Genomic DNA, 24,839 nt, shown 5'->3' with positions numbered 1-24,839 from the left:
AGTCATCAACGGTCAGGCTGGATCAGGATACCAGGAGGGCAGGATCCGAAGGCAGGAACAGGTAAACACCAGATCAGCCATCTGTGGCAAGAGGAAATTGCCCCTGCCCAGCCCCACACAGGCTGGTGCAAGAAGCCACTCTCAGCACTGGGCAGGCCAGCTGAGGGGAGGGGCTGCAGAACCCCAGAGAGCCAGGGCAGAGGGGCCATACAGCTCCTCAACTGGCAGCCACTAGGGGAGGAGAGGAGAGCTGTGCATTGGCCCTGACCCCTGGCCATGTGTTGAGGGGTGGCTTTCCTCTCCCTGCTGCCCCCCACGGCTCCTGCATGGGGCCTGACTGCTTGGGCTCCATGCAACACCCCCTGCCCAGCGCCTGCAGAGCTCCGTGGTGCTGGGCCGAGTCTGCAGATAGGTAGATGCTGCCATCTGCTGGGCTCTCCACGGCCAAAGCCCATCTGTGCCTGCAGCCAGCAGCTTTTCCAAAGGTGCGCACGGCACTGTACCAGGGCTGCCCAGAGGTGGGGTTACCCCAGACTGCCCGTTTCAGAGGGCACCCGAACCAAGTGATGTCGATGTCACATGCTTCTGCAGCAGGTCCAGCCTGGTAACAGAGCTCGCTTACAATGTCTTCAGCCTCAGATCCTGTAACACTCTGCCAGCTGTGGCTGAGGCCAGCTCTAGATAAGGCTGGTTACACACCCCGCCACCTAGTGGTTGGACTGTGTTAATGTTCAGACCTGGCAGCCAGTGGCATTCCACTCTGGCCCAGCCATCCCCTTTGCCTCCAACGCCGCAGACAAGCCAAACCAGACTGGTGCTGCAGCCTGCGCTCGCCGCTTGAATGCTGGGAGGTGTGCAATGGGGAGAGAGCTGGCAGGAGCTGCAATTGGGAGGGGCTTGCCGTCACTACGGGGCCAGCAGCACCTGATGGGAGTAGGCAGGGGAAACCTGCCGAAGGGCAACAGGTTGCTGAGGCATCTCTTGAGTGGCCAGTGGTGGCTCCCTGTGGAGAAGGTGGGAACCAGCAGGTTCCTTGGGTGACTGTTGGGGAGAAGGCCCAAACACCACAGAAGTGGTCCTGTGAAGCAGGGCAGTTGTAGGGTTACAGTAGATTGCTCCCCGTTGGCTTAGGGTCCCAAGACCAGCACCCACCTAGAGACATGGGGCTAAAACCCTGTGAAGCAAGGGCAACCAGGCCAACAGCAGGACCAGCTCTATAGAATGGTAGGACTAGAAGGGACCTTGTGAGGTTGTCTAGTCCAGTCCCCTGCACTTATGGCAGGACCAAGCATTATCTAGACTTTCCCTGACAGGTGTTTGTCTAACCTACCCTTAAAAATCTTCAATGATGACGATCCCACAGCCTCCCTAGGCAATTTATTCCAGTGCTTAACTACACTGACAGCTAGGAAAAACTTTCTTGTTGCAGTTTAAGCCCATTGCTTCTTGTCCTGTCCTCAGAGGTTGAGAACAATTTTTCTCCCTCCTTGTAACAACTTTTTATGTACTTGAAAGCTGTTATTATGTCCCCCTCAGTCTTCTCCAGACTAACCAAACCCAGTTTTTTCTATCTTCCCTCACAGGCCATGTTTTCTGGAAATTTAATCTTTTTTTGTTGTTCTCTGCACTTTCTCCAATTGTTCACATTTTTCCTGAAATGTGACACCCAGAACTGGACATAATACTCTAGCTGAGGCCTAATAAGTGCGGAGTATAGCGGAAGAATTACTTCTCGTGTCTTGCTTACAATACTCCTGCTAATATATCTCAGAATGATGTGTGCTTTTTTTGCGACAGTGTTACACTGTAGACTCATACTTAGCTTGTGATGCTCTATGTCACCCAGATCCCTTTCTGAGCGGTCTATGTGTATCTATGTCTAAGTGATCGAGTGACTAATGATTTGGGTACCTCAAGTTTTGGGGGTCTCTTTTTCAGAGGATGGGGGCTCAGCACTTCCTGAAACCTGAGCCCTTTAAAGTGACTCAAGTTGGGGCGCCCCCCAAAATTGCTGCTTATTGTTGATAATTTAGGCCTTAACTCTAGAATGACAAGAGGGGACTTGGCACCACCTGTGACAGATAGCTAAGGAGTACTATAGTTTAGTGTTTCTCAGCAACTGGTCCACAGACAAGCACTGGTCCCTGAGATCTCCTTGACATAGTCTAGGAAGCCTGAGATCTTCCTGACGCAGTATAAGAGGCCGTATCAAAGATAAGATAAGGTATCATAAAGGTTGAGAAACACTACTCTAGCTCCTGTCAAAACACACACACAGGTGTAGGGCTGGGAAAAATGTGGTATGATGGGGGAGTGAGTGTCAGGAGTGGGGAATTAGTGAGGGACAGGAGCGCGGGGGAGGGACAGATGCAGCTCACCCTGTAAGATCTGAGGCCTTGTTTTTGGCTAAGCTTAGACCTTGTTCTTAGGCTAAGCAATAGCAGCCATATCAGGAGCAGCAGCAGCCATAAGTTGAGTGGCATGTAGTCACATCTTCACATTCCTGAAATTACTTCAAAACAACATAATATCGAGCTGTTAAAAAGGTGCCACTGTCTTAATGGCACCAGATAAAGAAACAGATCCTGAGAAAACTTTGTTTGATACATGATTCTTCGCCAGACAGAATCATGTATCAACAGTTGTGGTTGTAAAATCTACACTTCTTATTGCTTTGTCTTTATGGCACCCAATTCTCTATTGTTTATCTGAATGATTTCTCTCTCATTCTTTAATTGTTTCTGTCTGTTGCATAATTAAGATAACTAAGTGTGATCAAATAAGATGGTTAGGTATGACTAGTTAAAGAGTTATTTTGCAATATGTTGGGATTGGTCAAAGAATTATTTTGTAATATGACTGGAGATAAGCTATAGTTAAGCAGGACTCAAGTTTCACTATAAAAACTGGGGTCCAAGAGGGAGACCAGTTGGAAGAAGAAGAAGGGGAACAAGACGAATAAGGAGGAAAGATTTGAAGGAAGAAGGATCCACCTCCAAGACACCACCCAAAATCAGAGCTGCTAAGATCTCTGCATGACCGTGATGTGCAGCAACCAGAATCCAGACAAGACTGACCTTGCCTGGCCAACAGGGGAAGTCTGCCTGCACCTGCCTGATCAGGATTGGTGAGCATAGCCTTGTATACTTAGCATATATATTATGTTTGGTAATTGTTAACCAACAGAGGTTAAGGTTACTACTGTGTAAGGCTCTCTCACTGGTAAAAGATCCTGCAAACCCACAGTAGTATACACCAGGAGCCATTCGAATTTAGGAAAGGGTGTGGGTACTTGTATTAACCAGGTTAGTTTCACTGGGAGCCCTACGGACTGGGAATGGGTGACCCTGAGCCCTAAAGTGTGAAGTGAGTAAGGGTAGGTGCCTTCCCCCCACCGGAGCCCTACGGATTAGGAAAGGATGAGGAGGGTGCCTCTGAGCCTTAAAGTATGAATTGGGAAAGGGTGGGAGTGCCTAAATTAACTGGATTACACCTGGAGCTCTACAGATTGGGAAAAGATGGGTGCCCTAGTGTGTGGGTAACAGCCCCTGCCTGGCCAGGCTCCGCAGGCATCATGGCAAGGGGAGTCTGAAGGTGGGAGTTGATGGATGCTATGGGAGTGGGTGTACGGCATTTATCAAGGAGTCTTTCTCATGCCTGGAGAAGTTCCTGGTGGGCAGTAAGGGCTGGGCATGCTGGCAAAGATTGCCCTTGAGATAAGTGACGGGATCACCGAGGCAGGGTAGGGGGTGACCCAAGAGCCCCTTTTTGCCAGCTGGCAAGGGGGTTACAGGAATGCCATGACTCTGCTCTGCACATTCTGGTTCACCAAAGAATGTCATGTGAGGCCTCAAAGGAAAGCTAGTTCACCTTGGTCATTGATATTGGTGTGAAACGTGTGTACAGGTACCATGTGAGGTGTTACATAGGTGTACTAGTCATGTGTTCTTGGATCTGTATTAAGGCATGAGTTAGCAAGTGTGGGTTGCTAGCATGAATTAGCAAGTGTGTGCAGGTGCCACCAACCAAATGATACTTTGTCATCACAGTGAGCCTTCCTTCTCCTATATATAGTATTCTCCCTTACACTTCACTAGAAACCTTGTGCCTAGCTCCTGGACGTCAAAGGAAATTGTCTCGTGTTTCGTTATCTGTGCTGAAGTAGAGGAGTAAGGCATGCAAGCATTTTTCTTAATATCCCAACCAAGGAATGGACCCAGAACGCAGCACCACCAAGGTTGTCAGGATATAGTGATTCAGCTGCATAAGTCACTGAGTGCTCGTGGCTGGAGTTTTCTAAGCAGTTCTCTTGTTTTGTGGGTTTCTTATCAACAGCCTGCACTTTCCTCAGAAAATGGTTTTATTGTATACATCATGCAATACATGGCAGTAGAAAGTTTTTGTTTAGCTAAATGTAAGTAGGGTCTGAATTAGCTCTACCCTGACATCTAGTGATGAACTGGGGAGAAAGACTTCAGGAACAGATTGTTTGCATAGACACTGCCTACGTGTGCAATGCAATGGAGCTGCTTTGCCAAAATGATCACTTTTGGCTGATGCTGCATTACAAGTCACGTTAGTATTAAGTGCAGGGGTAATGAAATGTTGTTTATCCTTATTGCATGAGTCAAGAGGAGCAGAACTGTACTTAGCCTGCCCTGATTGAAGGGATCACTCTAATTTGAATCTCACTCGCTAAGCAGGAGATAGGGTGCCAAAGGAAAGAGAAGACAGGAATAACAGATGTTCCTCTCTGGTGGTGTGGGCTTTGCTTAAGGAATCCTGGACACCATTTGATTCTTTCCCATCTACTGTTTAAAGACAGCTAGTTAGGTTTAGCTGAGATTCCTTGTTTTGTTTAGTGTTCACTAGAGCTGAAATGACTGATAACCAGGTGCTGAGCCTTCGGCCTGGTGTTGGACAGTGTTGCAGTGAAAGAGATTGCACAGCCTGCAGTAGCAGTGAGGTTCCCCACTAGCCTCTGAAATCACTGAGAGCTGGGTTAAGTGGTGGAACCTCAGACTGTACCGTTGCAGCAGAGGTACAGCTGTAGCAGAGGACAGTAGCAGGGAGAGTGGTGGCAGAGAACGGCTGCAGAGGGACGTGGGCAGCGGAGCAACCAAAACTCTGCGTCTTCTCTGATCAAGGACAGCAACTATGAGTGGGGTGCGGTGCGGTGAGAGGAGGGGGAGTAGCAGGTTAAAGAAGCATTTGTTTGTCTGACTTTCACACCGGAAGGTGAGACACTGAGGCAAAGGACACTGCCCTAGGTACTCTGGGGTGGGTGTTTGCTTGCAGTTTGCCGTGTTTTTCCAAATTAATGCTGGGTTCCTTTTCCCTTTTAATACAAGTTTTCTTTGCTATACATGGAGTCGGTGCTTGAGAGAGGGAAAACATTGCCTCTTAGGGTCACCCAGAGTAGTTCTTAATTTTCCCAGGTTGGTGGGCAGGGGGTTGAGCAGATTCTGTTTTGTATTGTTGAGGAACCTCCCCCAAGGAGTGCAGTTAGACCCTCAGCCATCCTGCACCCTCAGTTATGTTGTGCAGGCCCAGGGAACTCCTGGCCAGAGCCCAGGACAGAATTTGGACTTCACTGCAATGAAATCTGCTGTTGAAAAGGTCATTGCAAGGGTGTTGCTGATCATGTGAAGAGCTAGGAAAGAAAAGGGTACGTCTATGCTGCCAAAAAACCCCAACAGCGGCAGTAAGTATCAGAGCCTGGCTATACAGACTCAGGCTTGAGCTACCATGCTAAAAATAGCTGAGTAGATGTTCCCACTCAGGCTGGAGTTTGGACTCCTTTTGCCCGGTCTCAGAGCCCAGGTTCGAGCCCAACTAGAAATGTCTACACTGCTATTTTTAGCACCATAGCGAAAGACCCATGAACCTGAGTCCGTAGACCTGGTTTCTGAGACTTGCTGCCATGGGTGTGTTTTTGCCATGTAGACGTGCTCTGGGGTCCTGTCTACTAACAATGCCACCTTGCTCAGACACCCAGGAGAACTTCATTTTTCACAAACTATTTAGCAGACTTGCTCTACTCACATAAATGAAACTGAGACCTGCAACATGATGACTCATTCAAATGAAAGGGCAATAAGGATATTCCTCCCCCATCCCATCTGTCCCCACTTGCAAGGCCAGTGGCTGGAAACTGAAGGCAACAAAGTTCAAAATGGAAATGAAGATGCGAATATTTAGTAGTCATGGTATCGTACCAGTGGCACAGATTACCTAGGGATATGCTAAATTCCCCATCACTTGGACTCTTTAAGTCAAGACTGGATGTCTCTTTCTAAAAGACATGCTCTGATTCAACCATAAGTTATTTACTGGATTCAGGAATCACCAGGTGAGGTCCTCTGGCTTGTGCTATGGCGCAGGTCAGACTAGATGATCTAAGGGTACCTCCTGGCCTTAGAACGGGAGAGTCTATTTTATGTGATAAGAATGATGGGTTTAAGGTAGACTAGGGGCACAAAAAGCCATAGAGTAATCCCCTCCCTAGCAACGGGAGCAATCGCCATCTCTCCTACACTATCTGTGTAGTAATGATGGCTCCGTCCTGGGGGTGAGTGTGGGAGTAAGAGTGAGAGTGACTCATTTTTCTTTCGATCTCCTGACCAATCCCAGCAGTGAAACACCATACAGAAGAGGGAAGAAGCTGTTGTAGGAGGCACACAGCAGCCAGAGTGCAGAGATGCTCCTCATTTCCACTGCAGTCATGATGTACGCGATAATCAACTGGGTCTGGACCCAGGTCAGGGCTTTATACAGCACCTTGGTATGCCAGGACTTTGTAAGTGAACTGAGAAAAGGGTGAATCCGGTAATCAGCCTCCACCATCACTGCCCAGCACAAGAAGCCAAACACTTGCCCTGGGTGGAGCCCGTGCCACCAGGCTGAGAAGGCAAAGGTGGCCAACAGGGGCTGGGCCGGGCTGTGCTGGAAGACGAGTCTCCTCAGCCACTGGGAAGTGCTCTTGTTCCAGGTCCTGGTGAAGAGGGCTATTCTGTTTGTGGTCTCCAAGGTCCAGACATCTGCATCAGAGAGGTCTCCGCAGGCAGCCTCTGCACCGTGGACATGTTCAAGCTCCAGCCCAAAGCCTGCTGCGTTGAGAAGAGACTCATCGAGCACCCACTGAGAGTAATAAGCCAGTTTGAAGAGCTGGGCGGAACTCCACATGACATATACACAGCCAAAGCCAGTGCAGTCTGACATTCGGGCCAGCGGGGCTATGCAGCCCCTCACAGCCGTTCTTAGCAGATGCAGAGCCAGGGCCCGAAGGCATTTCTGGCTTGCTGCCTTCAGGGGGGGTGTGGGACGTGAAGCACGTGAACACTGGATCTGAACCTGAAACTGCTGAAAGGAGCACAGGGGGCCCCCCAGCAGGGCAGGGAAAAAGAGAAGGTAGCTGCACAGAGGTAGTGCCTGCAGCAGTAGCTCCCTCCCATCCCCCCACTCAGATACCACCATCACCTTCCCTTCGTGGACATCCAGAGCCAGTGACGTGACCCTCTGGGTCTGCAGCATGAGAGAAGAGAGGGCGATGATCAGCCTGCAAGGGAGAGAGAGCAAGTGGAGCAGGTGTGAGCGGCATTCCGTAGTGCACGCCAGGGCTGGGGTTGCCCTGAATGGTCACGTAGCCAGACTACCAGAACACTCCCACGGTGTGTGCGAGATCCCACTGTGCAGAGGGTGCCTGCGGCATGACCTTGCCACTAACCCCTTGCCTGCCCCTTCCGTTTTCCTGCCTTAGGCAGCTGTGCAGATGGTTGAGCCAACCCTGCTGCAGATCTGCAAAAAACCCCACAAGCACTGAAATCTCTGGACACTGCAAGCCAAGATAGCACTAATACTTGTGACACCAAGCTTGGTACCCCCATCACATGCTGGACCTTTAAACCTAAACACACTCAGTGATTGCCTGGTTATTTGCTCTATGTCCGTGTGCTCCCCTGAAAGCGCCTGGCACCATCCCTGTATCTACATCTTGCCAGAAGGAGCCTGCCTGACCCGGTCTGTGGTCAGAGCTTGGGATGCCCGCATGGAACAGCGGAGTCGGGACAAGGATGTAAGCAGACTGACATCCTGGTGGAAGAGAAGTGATTCTATCACAGTCAGTGCTGCACGGGGTGATTCTGAGCGCCATGCCTGGTGATTGAATACTAGAAAGGTCATGAAAATTTCACCTCTGGAAAGGTAAATGGAGACATTTGTCACCCGGCTTTAGCCCTTAATGGCTATGGAAAGTGCTGAGCATGAGACAGAAAAGGCAAAACACAGGCTGTTAAATGTTGGGGGGGAATCTTCCCCCTCGAATGTCAAAACACACACAGAAAAAACCAGATTGGTGAAATACTGGGACAGCTTCCTACATTATTTCCTGTGAAAAGAGCGTGCATGGTGCTAAGGGACACGGACTATGCCCCATGGGAGTATGACTGCCCCTAAGGACCATGCCACCTCTACTCTTATTACACCCAGACAGCCCAGAAAAATCTGGAAAAGTCTTGATGTAACCTCCCTGAGGTAGTGAAGGCAAAATCCAGGCCAGGTGAGCTTGTGCATTGCTGCCTGATACCTTACGCATGGGGCTTCTTGCAGGTAATATTCTCTGTAGTGCAGGCCCAGGTGAAAGAGAGTCTGCCAGGACATCTGGATCACAAACGCCAACCTGTGGACATGCAGTGGACTGACTGAGAAGAAAATGGCCACAGAGCAGACGGCAGGGATGAAGAGCAGCAGGGCGTACGATCCCATGGCAGCACACGCTAGAAGGCAGCCTCCCACCAGGAGCAAGATGTGCCTAAAAGAAACCAGAAATGGTTGCAAAGGCTTCCTGAGGTTCAGCGGGGTTGCCAGCAGCCTGTGGGTGATGGTCCCCTCTAGAAAGCTCATCTGGTGAGGTGAGGGGCTTGATTCTCTCCTGGGCTGGCTTTTCCCTCCCTCCCTCCCTCGTAGCTTCTCCTTTGTACTGACTACCCCTCCTGCTGCCCTCCCTCAGCACAATTCCTCGTCCGCGCTGCTTCAGTGGTCTAACAGAGGGCTCCTGAGGACCACACAGCTCACCGGAACTAAGCATTTTAGCGCCCAGAGCGAGCAAGCATATTTGTGCCCCCTATAGGCGATGCATGGGGGGGGCACCCAGGATCACGTGCCCCTCCACCCCCAGATTTCTGCCTTCCATTTAGCACAAAGGTTTCCAAATTGTAGGGTGCGTCATCGTCCCCCCACACACACACACACAGTGTGAAAACTGGCATCGCCTGCCAGAAGTCGCAGTTTGGAAGCTGGTGGGAGCTGCCCTGCTCCCCAAGCTGGGCCACCTCTGCATGGCGGACGTTCCCCAGGCAGGGTGGGCAGCACAGCTCCCAGCTGCACCCCTGACACACTCTTGTCTCTGCCCCAAAGGAGCCCAGCACTGGCTGGCAATGCCCCAAGTTGGCCTCCGCCCATGGAGCCTGGCTGCCATGAGATACTCCCTGAGGCATCCCTGCAGTACTCATCCCCCTTGGGCACCTGCCACTCAGCCACCCGGTCTCCCCGTGCTCACTGCCCAGGGACCTGCCATCGAAGCCAGGTTGCTCTCCCCACACTCCGTGCTACCCCCGGCTGCCCTCCGCCAGCCCCATGGCTGCCAGACTTGCGGGCACACAGACTCTCTCCGCTAGCTCCAGAAACTGAGGCTGTGAGAACAGAGTGACAGGGTGCAGCAGGGGGCGTCTCTGCTCAGGCCCACGGGCAGGTAGCCAGCGGCCCTCAGTGCCCTGCCCGCTGGCTGCCTCAGCCAGGATCACCTGGGCCCGATCCTGCGCATGGGGGAAGGGACTGAGCACCCTCTGCTCCAGCTGACACCACTGGCCCTGATCTGCGCCGCCCCATTTTTCCACCCCCTGCTGGCTTTGTGCCCTGAGCGACTGCCCTGCTCACCCCGCCCTAGTTCCCGCCCTGGCTCATGGCACTTCCTCTTGCTTCATTTCCAGACTCATCCCCCTGCCAACCCCAAAGCAGAACTGGCAAAGTGCAGCATTTTCTCCAGGCACTCTCCCCTACGCTGCCACCCAATCCTACCTTGTTCCCTCGCTGGAAGCTCTTCAGTGCCAGCACCAGCTGGTGATTCTTGGGGTTAAGTACATTTTGTCTCCAAAGCTTTAAAAACTCACCAGGTCAACCTGGCCACCACATCATCCCTAGGCCAATTGAGGCTTCGTTCACCGCGCCAATGCTGCTATGTTTGACACCACCCCCATTGTCCACACACTCTTTTCTGAACCCCTGTCAATGTCTCCTGGGCAGCAGGCAAGACTCATAGACTATATGATCATCTAGTCTGACCTCCTGCACAATGCAGGCCATAGAACCTCACCCACCCACTCCTGTAACAGACCCCTAACCTATGACTGAGTTATTGAAGTCCTCAAATAATGATTTAAAGACTTCAAGGTACAAAGAATCCACCAGCAAGTGAGCTGTGCCTCATGCTGCAGAGGAAGGTGAAAAACCCCAGGGCCTCTTCCAATCTGCCCTGGGGGGAAATTCCTTCCCGACTCCAAATATGGCAATCAGCTAAACCCTGAGCATGTGGGCAAGACTCACCAGCCAGACACCCAGAAAGAATTCTCTGTAGTAACTCAGAACCCACCCTCCATGCTCCGTTCTTTCTTGTGGTGCTTAGCATTCACACAAGGGCAGAGGGTACTCATCACAGCACATGAAGCTCTGCCCCCCATGTTTGAAGGACATGGGGATTTGGTACAATATTTCCTGCTAATATTCGTTTCCTTACCCTAACTGAGCACCATGCTGCTGATCTTCACAAGCGCTAAGGCAAGGCTGAGTATTGCCAGCTTTCTGATCTTCAGGCACCAAGCACTTGCCAGCCACCAGCATCGTCGTATGCTCTTTCATTCTGTGAGCTGGCTGTTTGGTTCTGTGGGAACTCATAACCTCCCAGTGAGATAGGTGCCAATTGTGAGTTTGCCCTGCTGGCCAGCTTTCCGGGGGACTCTAGTTCATGGTGGACACACCATCAGGGCCCCCATGAAGTCCTCTGATTGGAACTTTGTATCAGTCTGAAGAAACAATCTCTCATTTGCGGCTGCAGAATGACAACCAGTGCAGTCACCTCTTGGCTCTTCATGCTGGCAAGTCCTCAGTGGAGGCTTTGACCCAATCTGTCCAACCTGGGCCACCAACCCAAAGTGACTTGATTTCTAAAGGTGCTGGTGCGCTGCAACTCCCTCTGATGTTGTTGAGATCTCTGAAAATGTAGCTCTGTGTGTTTTATCCAGCTGCTAGCTTTCCATTTGGTTCATTGTATCACTTGAGCAACCTGCAAGTCCCGTTCACTCCAGAAGACCTGAGTGAACTTGATGCATTGGTCTCCTCTCACCATTCCTTTCTGAGATTATAACCCATAACTATTGCCTAAATGCCCAACTGCAGAGGTGGGATTTTATAAATCACCTAAATTAGGAACACTAGTCTCTCTGAAAGCCAAGGAGACTTGTGCTCCTGAGTCATTTAGGTGCCGTTGAAAATTCCACCTGACAATCACAAGTTCTTCACTGATTCCTAGGAATATGTCAACCTGTGATTTGGATTCATATAATCACTGCATCTTCAAGCAAAATCTACTGTAGCATGCAGGACTTTAGGCAAATAATCCTATTTTGTGAATCAAGGGTTTTTCATCTACGGATCTGAAAACACTTTACAAACATTAATTATACGGAGTGAAATCGAGGCACGAAGAGATGGTGATCTGCCCAAAGTCATAGTGTGAATCAGTGGCAGTCGTGATTAGATACAGAGAGTTTTGATTCCTAGATCCTTGCGGTATCCAATCCTGTTTTCCTAGGAAAGAGATTAGCAAAATCGCCTCACCTATGAAACCTACACTTAGAATAGAATTCACCACTTAATTCACTACCAAAGATCACGAGCATGAAATTAAAGCAAAAATGAAAGCATACCTGGCATTTAGAGAGAGAGACCCAGAGATGCAGAGATAGTGAAACAAAATGGCAAATGGAAAAGCAACTAGCTGGTAGAAAGCTGTAGGATGCAGAACAAGTGGATTTTCCCAATCCATGGAGAGCCTGCTTTTCAAGAGTTAATTCTTCAATGGTCTTCAGTTCCTGGGACACCTACATAAAGAACTGACACTGGTGTATTTTCATTCTCTTTATATGGGGGCAGGAATGTGGGTTAAAACTGAACCTCAGATAAGCAATGCAAATGTGTCTGTCAGAGAGTAAAGCCAGAGTGCTATGGAAACAAAATTATCTGAACTGGAGGGCCTGGCACACAGCGCTACACATAAGGAGAGGAAAAGGAAAGTATTCTCTTTGTTTTCCTAAATGCTATTTCTGCTAAGTGCCTAACCCCCAGGACTTGTGTTCACATGGAAAACATACTGCCTCATATTTGGCCTGCTAAGATCTTGAGCAATCCTTCTGCTTTTAGATTACAGGAAGTGTTACACACAGAGATAAGAGTGAGTTCTTTTTCAATAAGCATCTTAAATACCAAGCTACTTGAACATCTTGATGATGGGAGAAATGACTTCAGCAGTTATCAAATGACTGAAGCGTGGCAGTAGCATTTGCTTTGCCTCTGTGTTCCAACACCCTCATCCCTGCAGCTGGATGGCATCATATTTAAGCTGTTGGAATTGAAAGGAGGAACTTGCGGAAAGACAGCAGATGAGCTAGGTTTGCTGCCAAGGCTGCAGAAGTCCAGGAACAGAGCAGAGACACGGTGGCTCCTTGCACACACCCTGAGGTTTGTCAGGCTCTGGTATTCCCTTCCCATGGTTTTAGGGTTATTCACAGTGGCCTTGGCTGTGTCCCTGGCTCCAATATAGTGTTAGGTGTGTAACTTTAGGCCCCCGTGGTTTAAAACATTGGAGCTCTCTGCTATACATTTGGGCCAAAATGTGGAGGCAAGAGCCACATACCTAGCAGCCATTGTGCACAGTTCTATAGCTCTGCTACTTCCCATGAACTCTGTCATGAGATTCCCGCACTACAGGGAATGTACAAGGCAGCAAAAATGATAAAAGTTTTAGTAAACCTGACCTATGAGGAAAGGTTCAAAAAAAACCTTGAGAGAAGCCATGTATACTATGGTCTTGAGAAGAAAAGACAGAGGGTGAAACTGAAAACAGTCTTCAACTATGGTAAGGGCTGTTATAAAGAGGAAGCCATTAAGTGCTCTCCATCTTGACTGAAGGCAGGAGAAGTAATGGGTTTAATTTGCAGCAAGGGAGATTTAGGTTAGAAGTTTGGAAAAGCTTCTCACTCTAAGGGTAGCTAAGCTCTGGAACAGGCTTCCAAAGGAGGTTGTGGAATCCTTATTATTGGAGGTTTTTAAGAACAACCTGGAGAAACACCTGTCAGGGATGGTCTAGGTTTACTCGGGTAGGCCCCAGCGCAGTGGGCTGGACTTGATGACCTCTCGAGTCCTAGATGTCTATGATTCTGTGATCAACAGGAGAGATTTGGAGCCTTACCACATAATACCCAACAGCCTGGTAGTCATGGCATCCACCTGGCATGTGAGAGAATGGCAGAGCAGGGACTTAACCTGTGTCTCTTACATTCCAGATGAGTGCACTAATCATTGAGCTATTGGTTATAAATGGGGGGAGGGCGAAGGAGGCTGACCTGACTTAGACAGGAAGGGTTCACAGCTGTGAATCCTGGGCAGATATAGCACCACCTCCCTTTGAGATGCAAGACTTAGTCCCTACATCTCATCTTGGCATTTCCTAGTGACTAGCTTAGGCTGCTCTGCAGTTAGCATGCTGGCCTTTGGGAATCCTTTTTTTAGGCACCTTTCTCTCCCCGTGCACTATACAGGGAACTGAGCCCCTAACTTGGCCCTGAGGAGTCTGCTGGGTAGCAGGGAGCCTAAAGTTAGGTCTTGCTATATTCAGCATTGCAACACCTACGCCCCTTTGGGTATGTTTACACTGCAGCTGGGATCGAACCCCCCAGCCTAAGTAGACGGACTCGGGCCAGCGGAGCCTAAGCTAGCGTGCTAAAAACTGTGGTGTGGACGTTGTGTCTGCAGTTGACGCTAGGGTTCAGGTGGGCTTGAAAGCCCAAGTTGCCCTGTCCATGCTATTTTTAGCATGCTAGCTTGAGCAGAGCTAGCACAAGTCTGTCTCCCTGGTCTGGGAGGCTTGCTGCCACGTGCAGTGTTGACCAACCCTGAGTGGCTCTAGCCCCAGTTCCTATTGCCCTTCCCCCAGGGACAATTAGTACAGGGCTGCCCTGTGGGCACAGCATCCGCCTCACAGCTGCTCCTCCTAGGCCAGTGCTGGCGTTGTGGAGAATTAGTCACCCACTGCAGATGGGCAGGAGCAGCACCAGGCAGCGCTGAGTGCTGGCAACATGTGCTCCATGGGAACTGCGGGGCTCACAAGGGAAGGAATGCCCCCGGTTTGTGAGAAATTGAGTGGGGCACCATGGCAGGGACTGGGCAGGATGGGGAGGGCTGCAGGGTATCTCCTCCCTGCCAGGGACCCTATCCCAGGCACCCTGCACAGCCCCCACCAGCTGGCCCCCGCACTGCCATCCTGGGCACCCCTGCCCCTTCCACACCCATGGTGTGGGGGGCAGGGAAGGAGGGACCCTACCCATACTGTGAGTGACCAGAGCTGCCCATCTCCCTTCCAGGAACGCCAATCATAGAAGAGGAGGTTTGGAAGGGACGTCAAGAGCTATCTAGTCCAAGCCCCTGCTCAAAGCAGGGCCAACCCCAACTAAACCATCCCAGCCAGGGCTTTGCCAAGCCAGGCCTTAAACACCGCTAAGGAAGAGATTGGAGTTTCCACCCCCTGCCTCTTCTATAGTAGTAACTGCATAGCGCCTGGCCCAGGGGTGGACTGCAGCCCCCACTGCCACGCTGCAGCTGTCCAGGCGGGGGAGGGGGGAGTTTCTCCCAAACGCCAGCGAGGCTGGATGGGCGCAGGTTGAATGCAGGGGCTGTGCCAGAGGCATGATGCAGCGGGCGGTGCTCAGCGCAGGGCGCCCCAGCCAGACCCGCTCGCGCTCCCTCCCTCGCGCAGCCTTCTGCGCCTAGCAGCGGCACGCTCTGGGCTGGAAAGAGAGACCCAGCAGGGCTTGTAATCGAGCGCAGAGGGGCTCGCTCCCCGCGCCCCACGTGGCGGAAGGGAGCGCTGAGAGAGGCCCGCCCACGGCCGGAGTGGCTGGCGCGCAGGCTGAGCAGTCGCTGGCCGATCGGGGAAGATGGCGGAAAGGACGCAAAGCAGGTGAGGGGGAGGGGGGCGCTCAGTCCGCGCCCCGCCCTCCCAGGGTCACCCACCGCGGCCTCAGGTGGGCTCTCGTCCCGCCCCCAGCCGGGCGGGCGCGGACCTGGCTGGAGCTCCGACCCGCCTGTTGCCGGAAGGGCCGGGGCAGGCCCCCCCCCCGATCCCGTAGCCCCCCCCCCCTCAGCAGGGGGGCGCCGAGCTCTGCGGGGGGCGCCTCCGCCACCTGGGTGTTTGCCTCCCTCAGGGTGTCTCAGCCCGCGGGTCGGGCGGGGGAGGGGTGTCACAAGTGCAGGGCAACGCCCCGGGCCCCCCCACGCCTGCAGCCCGGGGGGGGGGGACGCTGTAAGTCCAGCATTTCGTGTGTAGTCCCAGGGCAGACGAGGGAGGCAGCACGAAGCGAGCCATGTGTCCGCACCGGCGCGCCTGTGACGCACTCGTGTTTTTAGGTCTGATTTTGTAAGCAAGTCGTTTTTAATGGAGGTGGAACGTGGGATAGGCCAGACGAAGGCACACGCCTACTCCTGGAAGGGTGGAGAGCCACTGAGCCCAGAGGACTTCCTTGTCTCCAGGCCTAGGTGCCATGGTTCAAGATAGAGGTTGAAACGTTCAGGAAGGTTCAGAGAAGACCTATGCGAAGGATTGCAGGGCTGGAAAACATGCCTTGTCATGAGAGATGTTTCAAATGGGGTGGGGGGTTTTTTGGAAAATTTCTCATCATGTCGTTCTCCGTTGGTCAAAATAAGGGAGAGTGCTGGCTCCCTGTGAGCTCAGGGAGTCTGAAATGGGAGCAAGAGATAGAGAGGTGACGTTTGGCTGAAGAAATTCTGGGGCTCCAAGCAAACTTTCTTGCCAGTAGATGCTGCCACAGCAGCACCTGATGGACGAAGCAGTGCCCTAGCCAGGGAGCACCCCATTTGCTTCTCTTTCTCTAAAGAAAGATCAGTCCAACCCTACAGTTCCTTTCCCCTGCCATGGGGGGGAGAGACTTCCCCCATCCCCAACTTTCCCATATCGAGTGTGCGGAAAAGAGAAAATACACAGAAATTACATAAAAATTCTTTGGGTCCTTAGTCATCCAACCTGTAGGAAATTCCATTTGGTGTTCTGAAATTCCACAGGTTAGAGAGTATCTGAACCTCCCCACCACCCCCCCATTCCCATCTTCAAGATAGATTCTCTATCTTGGTAGAAACTGGGGAGGGGAACACCAGAGATGTGTCACTGCATGGATTGGCACACTGTGTATATATACTTTTGTTTGGCTGGCCACAGTCCTACCTGGGGTTGTGAACTTGTTTCAGATCCATATTTTGCCTTGTTCACTTTCTTTCCATTCCCACCCTATCTGTACATTATACTGCAGTGGTGCATTAACACGTAACCTCAAGATTTGAGACAATAGCCACCAACAAATAAGATCCTTTCTAAGTCTGATCAATATTAAATGCTACTTTTGTCTCCCATGCCATCTCAATGCAGCTCAGCGTCTCCTTTCTTTGAGTGTGAATTAAATGTTCCCTATAAGACTTTTTGGCTAATCTCTATTTAGTTAGTGCTGCAGAGATTAAAGGAAATGCAAAATGGAGGTGTTTATTAATCTAGAAAGAGTGGCTATTTTTATTTTTCAGTTTCTTGGCAACATGATGGATTTTAAAAACTCATATTTAGAGCCCAGGGGATTTTTCTCATTGGTTTATACAGTTATAAATTGGGACATTCAAGTATCTCTTTAAATGTGTGTGTGCTCTTCTGAATTATGAACTCAGTGAAAATGTTGAAGTTATAAGTGCAAGTTGGATGGAATCTATTAGAAGAAGTCTACCTATCTTTCTTAGATTTCTGTCTTGGCCTTAAAAACCATTGTGTTTGTTTATTTTAATATTAATTTTTGGTTGCAGTGTGAAGATTGCTCCTGGAGCTGTCGTCTGCGTGGAAAGTGAAATCAGGGGAGATGTAACTATCGGTAAGAGAAAATACAGTGCATCTTTGTTTGTCTTGTTCTTCACTTATCGACTTTGAATCAGTACTTCTGAAAACGGAAGGTAGTGAATGGAGCCCCCACCTCTCTGGTAGTCAATAACTATCAGGGATTTAGTGGCAGAAGATCATGTGTTCTCCTAGTAAGTTATCTGATGAAAGGCCTCTGTGGTGGAAGTCTAGTCAGAAGTGAAGACTAGTCTGGTAAATTCTGCCTTGATATCACTGCTATCAATACTCCTTTTGTAAAGCGAAGAACTCAGGCGTGGCACATGCAATCTGACTCACTGTGAAATGCATTAGACATTTTATCACAGAGCACCCCCGTGCAATGCCCTCACAGTCTGAGCTGTTCAAACCTTTACAAAAGTCATGAATATAGATCAGTTTAGACCTAGAGGGCAATTTAGAAGAAAAGTGGTAGGTTTCAAACTGGCTCCACTTTCATACACACCTGCATAATTTGCATGTGGCCCCATTGAAATCCATGGGACTATTCACATGCAGAAAGTTACTCATGTATAAGTATTTGCATGAGTGAGAACTAAGTTCTTTTTTTGTTTTTTGTTTTTTTGTTTTGTCTTTGTTTTTGTTCTTTATTTTATGGCACTACAGTTTGCATAGCATAATTCCCCACAGAAAATCTTTAACTGGAAGTTAAGGATGCCTGCACATATCTTCATGAAGTCTGCCTTTCAAGAATTAGTTTGGTTCTGTTGTATTTTAAATTGGAAACCCAGGAAATGCTGAATTAAGGTTGCACTTACATTGCTTTTATCGTTTGATTCGGGTATATACATCTCTAGTCCTAAACCTCCATCTTTTCTGTAGGCAGATTCCTGTGCATGTGCAGAACAGTGAGAAGGATCATGGCCTGGCCTTTGCTTTTCTCATGTGCTCTAATTTCTGAACTGGGCACATGAATCCTGTGTATGGAGACATGCCGTTTCTATGTGTAATGGCTGTTGGAATTGTAAGGTTCAGTTCTCTATGTATGTCGCTTGCCAGGTTTAGGCCAGTGAGGAGTTATTGCCTTCAGTATGCTTTTTTGCCAGTCAGAAACCTGGGGCTGAGGGAAGAATCTTGTATTTGTCTGATCAGGAATAGTTCTACAAAACGAACCCACTATCCAGTTCAGGTTGTAATAGACTTACTTTCCTGGGGTCACTGATAAAATGAAACTGTCGTGGATGGAGATAATAATGTGAGCATATTTATTCAGACCATAGCTATAGGGTCAGGGTTAAGATTGCCTGGCATTCTTATTTGAGAAGCACAACTTGAACTGCTTCTAACATTTGTATTTTGTTTTGCATTCTGACATTCTTGAATGGTGATACTCATTCATCAAGCCCAAGGACACACAGGGAGTCTGGCAAATCTGGTCCCTGGCCAGTGCTTTAATCACAAGCCCATCCTGCATCTTAATTGAATTAAAATGTATTTTTCCTATGTTTTGGGTAGTCATTTCCATGTCCCTCTTGTTTGTTTCTGGAATTTTTGTGGTGGTGAAGCACACATGACACATCTTTAAATGATTTCCCCGCCTGGGGCCTTCTCTCAGATTTTAGTAATATCAGTTATTTAGATCTGCTAGTAATGAGTTTATCTTGTTTCCACAGGACCTAGGACAGTGATTCACCCTAAAGCGCGAATCATTGCAGAAGCAGGACCAATAGTGATTGGTGAAGGAAACCTAATAGAAGAGCAGACGTTGATCATAAATGGGTTAGTAAGAATCTTTACAATGCTGTTGAAGGAACATTGAGCTTTAAAACAGGATTTGCACCAAGTGGATGAATATCTATGTTTAACTCCATCACTGACAGTCTCAGCAGGGGGCTCAGGACTGAAAGAACATAGAAGATAGATTGTCTCTTAGCCCTAGAATCTCTCTCTCTCCAGAACAGGGTAGTGTGTTGGAAGCTTCAGCTGTGGTTCCCTGTGTTCTACCTGTTCTGGGCTAAGCAGAGGACTGGAGTCTCCTGGGCTGTAAAAGTGACACCTTACACAAGCACTGTAATTCATTTACCAAAAGTGGGGTTGCTTGCCACATCTGCACAGTATTAGCTGTCCAGAACTGGTTATAATTTTTGGGGGCAGGCGAGAGCTGGCCCAAGTTTCAATGCAACATTTGACCCTAAAACTCTCTCCACCCAGTACTGCTATCATTTCACACCCTGGTATGCCCATCTCCTCAACCACAAGGACAAGTTTACACAGCTTGAGATTACCTGAAATGTGGGCTGCTGGTCTGAAACCCCCAGAGAGGGAGAGAAACCTTCATCACCATGTTAGAAAAAAGAATTTTTCTTGTTCGTGCTTGTAAAATACATTTCTCACTTTATCGAGAAAAAATAATTTGCCTACACAAATTCTTATCTCAGCTTAATGATAAAAATGGGAGATACACCGCAAAAAACAGACTGTCAGCCCTTTTAAATAGCTAGCTTAAAATGTCGCAGCACATTCCTTGACATTTGTCTAGAGTGTAGTTAGGGCCTGGGCCATGAGCAGCTTTTTCCTTCATAGCAGTATTGTGCGGCAGCAATCCCTCCGCAGAGCTGGGCCCATACTTTACTATTGCCTGCTTTCTGTTTTCCTCTGAAATGGCCTCTGAGAGGTAGTATAAGGATGTTCTGAATTAGGAAACAGCCCTCTTCATCACTCTCTATGTTCTCAGTATTTCATCACTAGTGAGATTCAAGAACTGAATTTGAGCTTGCTGCATTCAATTTGAGGTTCATCCCAACCTTCAGTGCAGGGCTGAGGTCAAGGCAACACTTTACATAACTGAAGATCATTGGAAATGTTTAGATGATTATTTAAAGTTTCAATTTTTCCAGCTCTCTTTCAGGGTAACTCCTTTCTTTGCTGTGTTTATATCTTAAACATTGCAGCATTCAGTGACTGCTTGAGAATCTAGGAAAGAAACTGATTAGGCTCACTCTGGGAGAAAAGCACGAGTAAACAAACAGCCTACTGTTTAAAATTAAATGAGATTGTTAAACCCTAAACATTTAAACAATCTGAAATTCTGTAAAGATTCTAGGGACAGACACTTTTTCCTTCCAAAAAGAGACACTACCCTTTTAAAGTCAAGTTCTAAATGTATTCTTCTATCTTCTTGCAGGTATCCTGAAAATATTTCACCTGACACAGAAGAGGTGGAATCAAAACCAATGATCATTGGCACCTATAATGTTTTTGAAGTTGGCTGTTGTATCCTAGCTAAACAGTGATGTAAAACGCAAACTTGAACACATTAGTATTCTATATTTTCAAAGAACTGTCCAAACGTTAACTAGTAGTCATACCATTCCTGTGAGGTAGCTGACTTTTATACCCCTTTTACAGGGGAGAAAAATGGACAAAGAAGAGTAAGTGACTTGCCCAACAATAAGCCAATGGGAAAACAAGGATTAGCATTTGGGGCTTCCTCAGTCCATTAGCTCATGTAGTGTCTCAGACAGATTATTGTATCTGGGACTTCTACCCACTGGTTTGTTTGTATTTGTGTAAGTCCTTACATATCTTTACACCAGCTTGGGAGCTAGAAAGAAGAACCACAGGGAAAACAAATACGTGCACTGGCTACAACTGGTCTCGTTCGCAGTGTCGAAGGGTCTGGAGACAGTTTTTTTTTGGTCAGAAGAGGGCGACTCTTGCCGTTTGAATTTGAAACTCAAGTTAGTCGTTTGAAAACACACACCTTTTATATGAGATAACGTGAAGACTTTATAGCTTTCAGGACACAGGAAGCATGAAATCCCTTTCTGGATTCATTGTGACTAAAAAGGAAAAAGTGAAATATTAGGCAGTAGTAATTTCCCACACATTGTCAAACTATTAGTCTTTCTGTGAGTCTTGGAATACAATAGCCATTAGCTTCAGTGTCCCGCCTAAGCTATAAAAATCAGTGCAGCACACATACCCATGGGTTCATGAGTGCCTTTCTTCCTGGGTTGTGGGTTTGTGTGTTTGAAGGCGGGGTTATGTGGGTATTTGTTGCTGGGAATTTGGGATAAAGGAAAGGCATAAAGGCTTAGAATTTTATATTTCCTTTAACTATAACTTGTAGATTCACAAGCAATGAAAATGGGAGACAACAATGTAATTGAATCAAAAGGTAAGTGTTACTCATTGTGTCTTCATGCCTTGTCAGGTTTGATACCTGTTACATTGTAGTTGTGTTCTATTAAAGCCCGGGGTCTGTATACTTGCCTCTTGCATAAGATCTAGTGTGGTATTGGTTCAGTATCTGTTAAGTCTTCTCTCAGGCCACATGTACAATAGGAGAGAAAGGGAAAAAGGTGTGTTTTTAGGTAAACCTTGGTGAGGAATCTGACCAAGCAGCATGTGTTAAAACTATAACTGCCTTTGTCTGCACTAGAATTGTAACATTGGCATTTGCATGTGTTAACACCACACTTTTTTTCCCAATGGACTATCCTCTGCCCTTGCAGGGGGATGGACTACATTACTGGATGGCTTATGCCACTTCTAACTCTTGTGATTCCAGTCAGTTAGCAGCTTTCCCATTTGAAAGGACAGAGCCCTGCACTTTAAAAGCAAGGTCTAATTGGAGCCAAAGAGGAAAAGAGTGCAGTCAGTAGCTTCTGTTCCTGCTTTGGGATCAAAAGAGCTTCAAATGAATTTTCTAATGAATTTGATTTTTGGATATTAGTCTCTAAAAGCTGAACTTCTGTGGCATGCAGTCTGTTCAAGCACGTCTCCCGAGAATTGCGCGAATATGAAACGGAGATTGGTAACTGAGGGAGAAGTGGGAGTGAAATTAAGACTAAGTTGTGCTGGGAGCCAGAACACACCCTGGCTGTGCCCAGGATTGGGGAGAGGCTCAAAGACGGCATGAAGCCAACTGTGGGGCACTCCCCCTCTTGGGTCCTGCAGTGAGTGCACCTCACAGGATTATTGCCTCACTTCAGAGCAGCTGTGTGCACACTTGATAACTGTGAATGCAGCTTCCTCCCTGTCAAACTAAAGTGATATGCAAATCAAATCTATTGTATGTTGTATAGCAAATCTTTGACATGGTAGCAGCACAGGGAAGGCTGTGCTGCAAAGTTAGAAAAGGAAGTGGCTGAGTAGCCTAGACAGACAGGGCCATAGAAGTGAGTGCAGCTCCCTCAAACTGTGCTCTTACATGAAGGGGACAGGGAGGGAGGCAGGCCTGTCAGAGCAGGCGTGAAGGCCAGTATAAGTCAGGATAGAGAGAGCTGTGTAAGCGAAAGGAGCGTTTCAGACCAGGATGGCAGTTTGTGTGTGACAGGCCGTGAATATTGTCCATCTTGGCTCTCAGCATTCTTGTTTGCTTTGATTATCTCAGGCTTCTCTTTCCAGCCACTGCAAGGGTTTGTCTCTGTTTTTCAGCCTTTGTTGGTAGGAATGTGATTCTGACCAGTGGCTGTGTTATTGGGGCCTGCTGCAACGTCAACACACATGAAGTGATCCCGGAGAACACCGTGATCTACGACGCTAAGTGCCTTCGCCGAGTGCAGACCGAACGGCCACAGGTGGGTGTGCTGTCCTGCCAGGGCATGCAGTCTGCCACTCATCAGTGAGCCACGCGCCACAGTGATTCATCCCCGTTTGTCTGAAACAGACACTACTCCAGACACAAGAAGGGGGAGGAGAACTGCTAAACCTGTGATCCAGGAGGAGGGAAGCAAAGGCTGGGAGCCAGATTTGCAGAGCTTTCTTTCAGCAGGAAAATGCAGTGTGTCACTCAAAGAATGGCCCTCCTTAGCAACCTTGCCCAGTCCCACTGGGGCAGCTGGCAGGGCAGCCAGGAGCACCCTTTCAGGTTCACCATTCTGCTCTTCTGAAAACACATTTAGTCTTGCCAGCTGTTTAACCAAGTATACTTGGGCCCTTCCCTTGGAGCTCCAATGTAATTTCCTTCCATACAGTTGGTTTGCAGTATGTCAGAACTCACTGGGCCGGACTTTGAAGGCCCATCACCTAGGAAAACCTGGAGTGTATTGCACTAGTTGCCCAATGCAGCCTTGTGCCCTCAGGTTAGGCATTTGTGCACATGCCACTTTACATGCCTGTGTTTGACCATCCATCCTTTTGTCTCCATAACCTGCGGTGCTGTTACCGTTGTCAAAGTGCCTTGGCCCAGGGCCTCCCAAAAGCATGATACTGTCTGGGTGCCTTGGCTTTACGCATATTGATGCCAGTCCTACAGTTGGCTCTGCACTATCAGACTCCTGTGCCAAGGTGGAGTGCTGTGGCATCAGTGGAAGTCTGCCCACGCAGATCATGGGCAGGATTGGGGTCTAAGTTAGGTGACTTGTGTCCCTGAAATGACTTAGAGCAGTGGCTCTCAACCTTTCCAGACTACTGGACCCTTTTCAGGAGTCTGATTTGTCTTGTGTACGCCAGATTTCACCTCACTTAAAAACTACTTGCTTACAACACCAGACATAAAAAATACAGTGTCTTAGCACACTGTTACTGAAAAATTGCTTAATTTCTCATTTTTACCACATAATTATAAAATAAATCAATTGGACTATAAATATTGTACTTACATTTCACTGTATAGTATACAGAGCAGTATAAACAAGTCATTGTCGGTATAAAATTTTAGTCTGTACTGACTTTGTTAATGCTTTTTATGTAGCCTGTTGTAAAACGAGGCAAATAGATGAGTTATGTTGATATATAGATGAGTTATGTACCCCCGGAATATCTCTGCGTACTCCGGATTGAGAACCACTGACTTAGAGCGCCAGCTTCACTTGTGTAACATGCCTTTGTTTCTTACCCTTTGCCAGTGCTTTTCTTATCATGTGTTGTTTCTTCTAGCCACAAACACTGCAGCTGGATTTCCTGATGAAAATCCTGCCAAATTATCATCATCTAAAGAAGACCATGAAGATGACATCTACTCCTGCAAAGAGCTGAGAGTTTTCACACCACTATAGGATTCCCTCATCTGCAAAAGGAGTTGATTTGGGTATTTCCCCTTCATTGCTAGCACTCCATGCAGGAAGTAGCTGATCTTTCCTCATGCATTCCGTTCGGGGAAACTGTTTTTTGTTTTGTTTTGTTGTTACTATTTATATTTAGTAAAATATCTGGATCAGAAGTCTGATTGGTGGTTGCCTTGGTTATAATATTGTGCACAATTCCTTCTGGATAATAATATCACCAGTTACTCTTGTGATGTAGGACAGAAATTGTCTTTCAAAGGGGCACAAAACTGACAGAGGATTAGAAAATATTTCAGGGCTTATTTTACGCTATTAATAAATATGTTACCCTCTCAACTTTGTAACTTTAATGTTCCTATTTCATCTTGAAGAATTTCAGCCAATAGTAATGTCACAATGACTAGAGGCATTCTGGCCTAGTAGGTAGAGAGGCAGTAATGCCTGTTCTTATTCACTGGTATTATGTTAGCACCGTGAGGGTTTGCAATCTAAGTAAAGTTTATACTCTAAATAGATTAACTCCTGTATTCTTACCTCCGCTCTGCCATTGCCCCCTGGGTGGTGGTAAAGGCACTTAGTTTGCCCAGTCTTCATGGATACATGGCACTTTGCAT

The 24,839-nt window shown here is 48.2% G+C and overlaps 2 protein-coding genes across 4 annotated transcripts; one reads left to right on the top strand and one right to left on the bottom strand.

Annotated features, from left to right (window-relative positions):
* Positions 1-6,600: 6,600 nt before the first annotated feature.
* MBOAT4 (membrane bound O-acyltransferase domain containing 4) lies at positions 6,601-12,097 on the bottom strand. The gene is made up of 3 exons (XM_067557361.1): positions 11,979-12,097; positions 8,585-8,809; positions 6,601-7,558 (listed from the first exon to the last, which is right to left on the bottom strand). The coding sequence occupies exons 1-3, from the start codon at positions 12,095-12,097 to the stop codon at positions 6,601-6,603; spliced, it is 1,302 nt and encodes a 433-aa protein (XP_067413462.1).
* Positions 12,098-15,201: 3,104 nt separating this feature from the next.
* On the top strand, positions 15,202-24,561 carry DCTN6 (dynactin subunit 6). 3 transcript variants are annotated; one of them, XM_067556975.1, is made up of 7 exons: positions 15,202-15,286; positions 17,185-17,249; positions 18,886-18,991; positions 20,397-20,485; positions 21,345-21,392; positions 22,655-22,797; positions 24,098-24,561. In XM_067556975.1, exons 1-7 carry the CDS (start codon positions 15,264-15,266, stop codon positions 24,194-24,196), a joined length of 573 nt encoding a protein of 190 aa, XP_067413076.1. In that variant the 5' UTR covers positions 15,202-15,263; the 3' UTR covers positions 24,197-24,561. The 3 variants fall into 3 exon arrangements, with proteins under 3 accessions (XP_067413076.1, XP_067413074.1, XP_067413073.1); XM_067556973.1 differs by lacking the exon at positions 15,202-15,286 and adding an exon at positions 15,675-15,742; XM_067556972.1 differs by lacking the exon at positions 15,202-15,286 and adding an exon at positions 15,988-16,088.
* The last annotated feature ends 278 nt before the right edge of the window (positions 24,562-24,839 follow it).

The sequence above is a fragment of the Emydura macquarii genome, unplaced genomic scaffold (genome assembly GCF_026122565.2).
Source record: "Emydura macquarii macquarii isolate MOO-44397 ecotype Brisbane River unplaced genomic scaffold, CSIRO-AGI_Emac_v2 contig_1790, whole genome shotgun sequence".
In the NCBI taxonomy this organism is placed as follows: Eukaryota; Metazoa; Chordata; order Testudines; family Chelidae; genus Emydura; species Emydura macquarii.
This window is presented reverse-complemented; position numbering and strand designations above follow the sequence as displayed.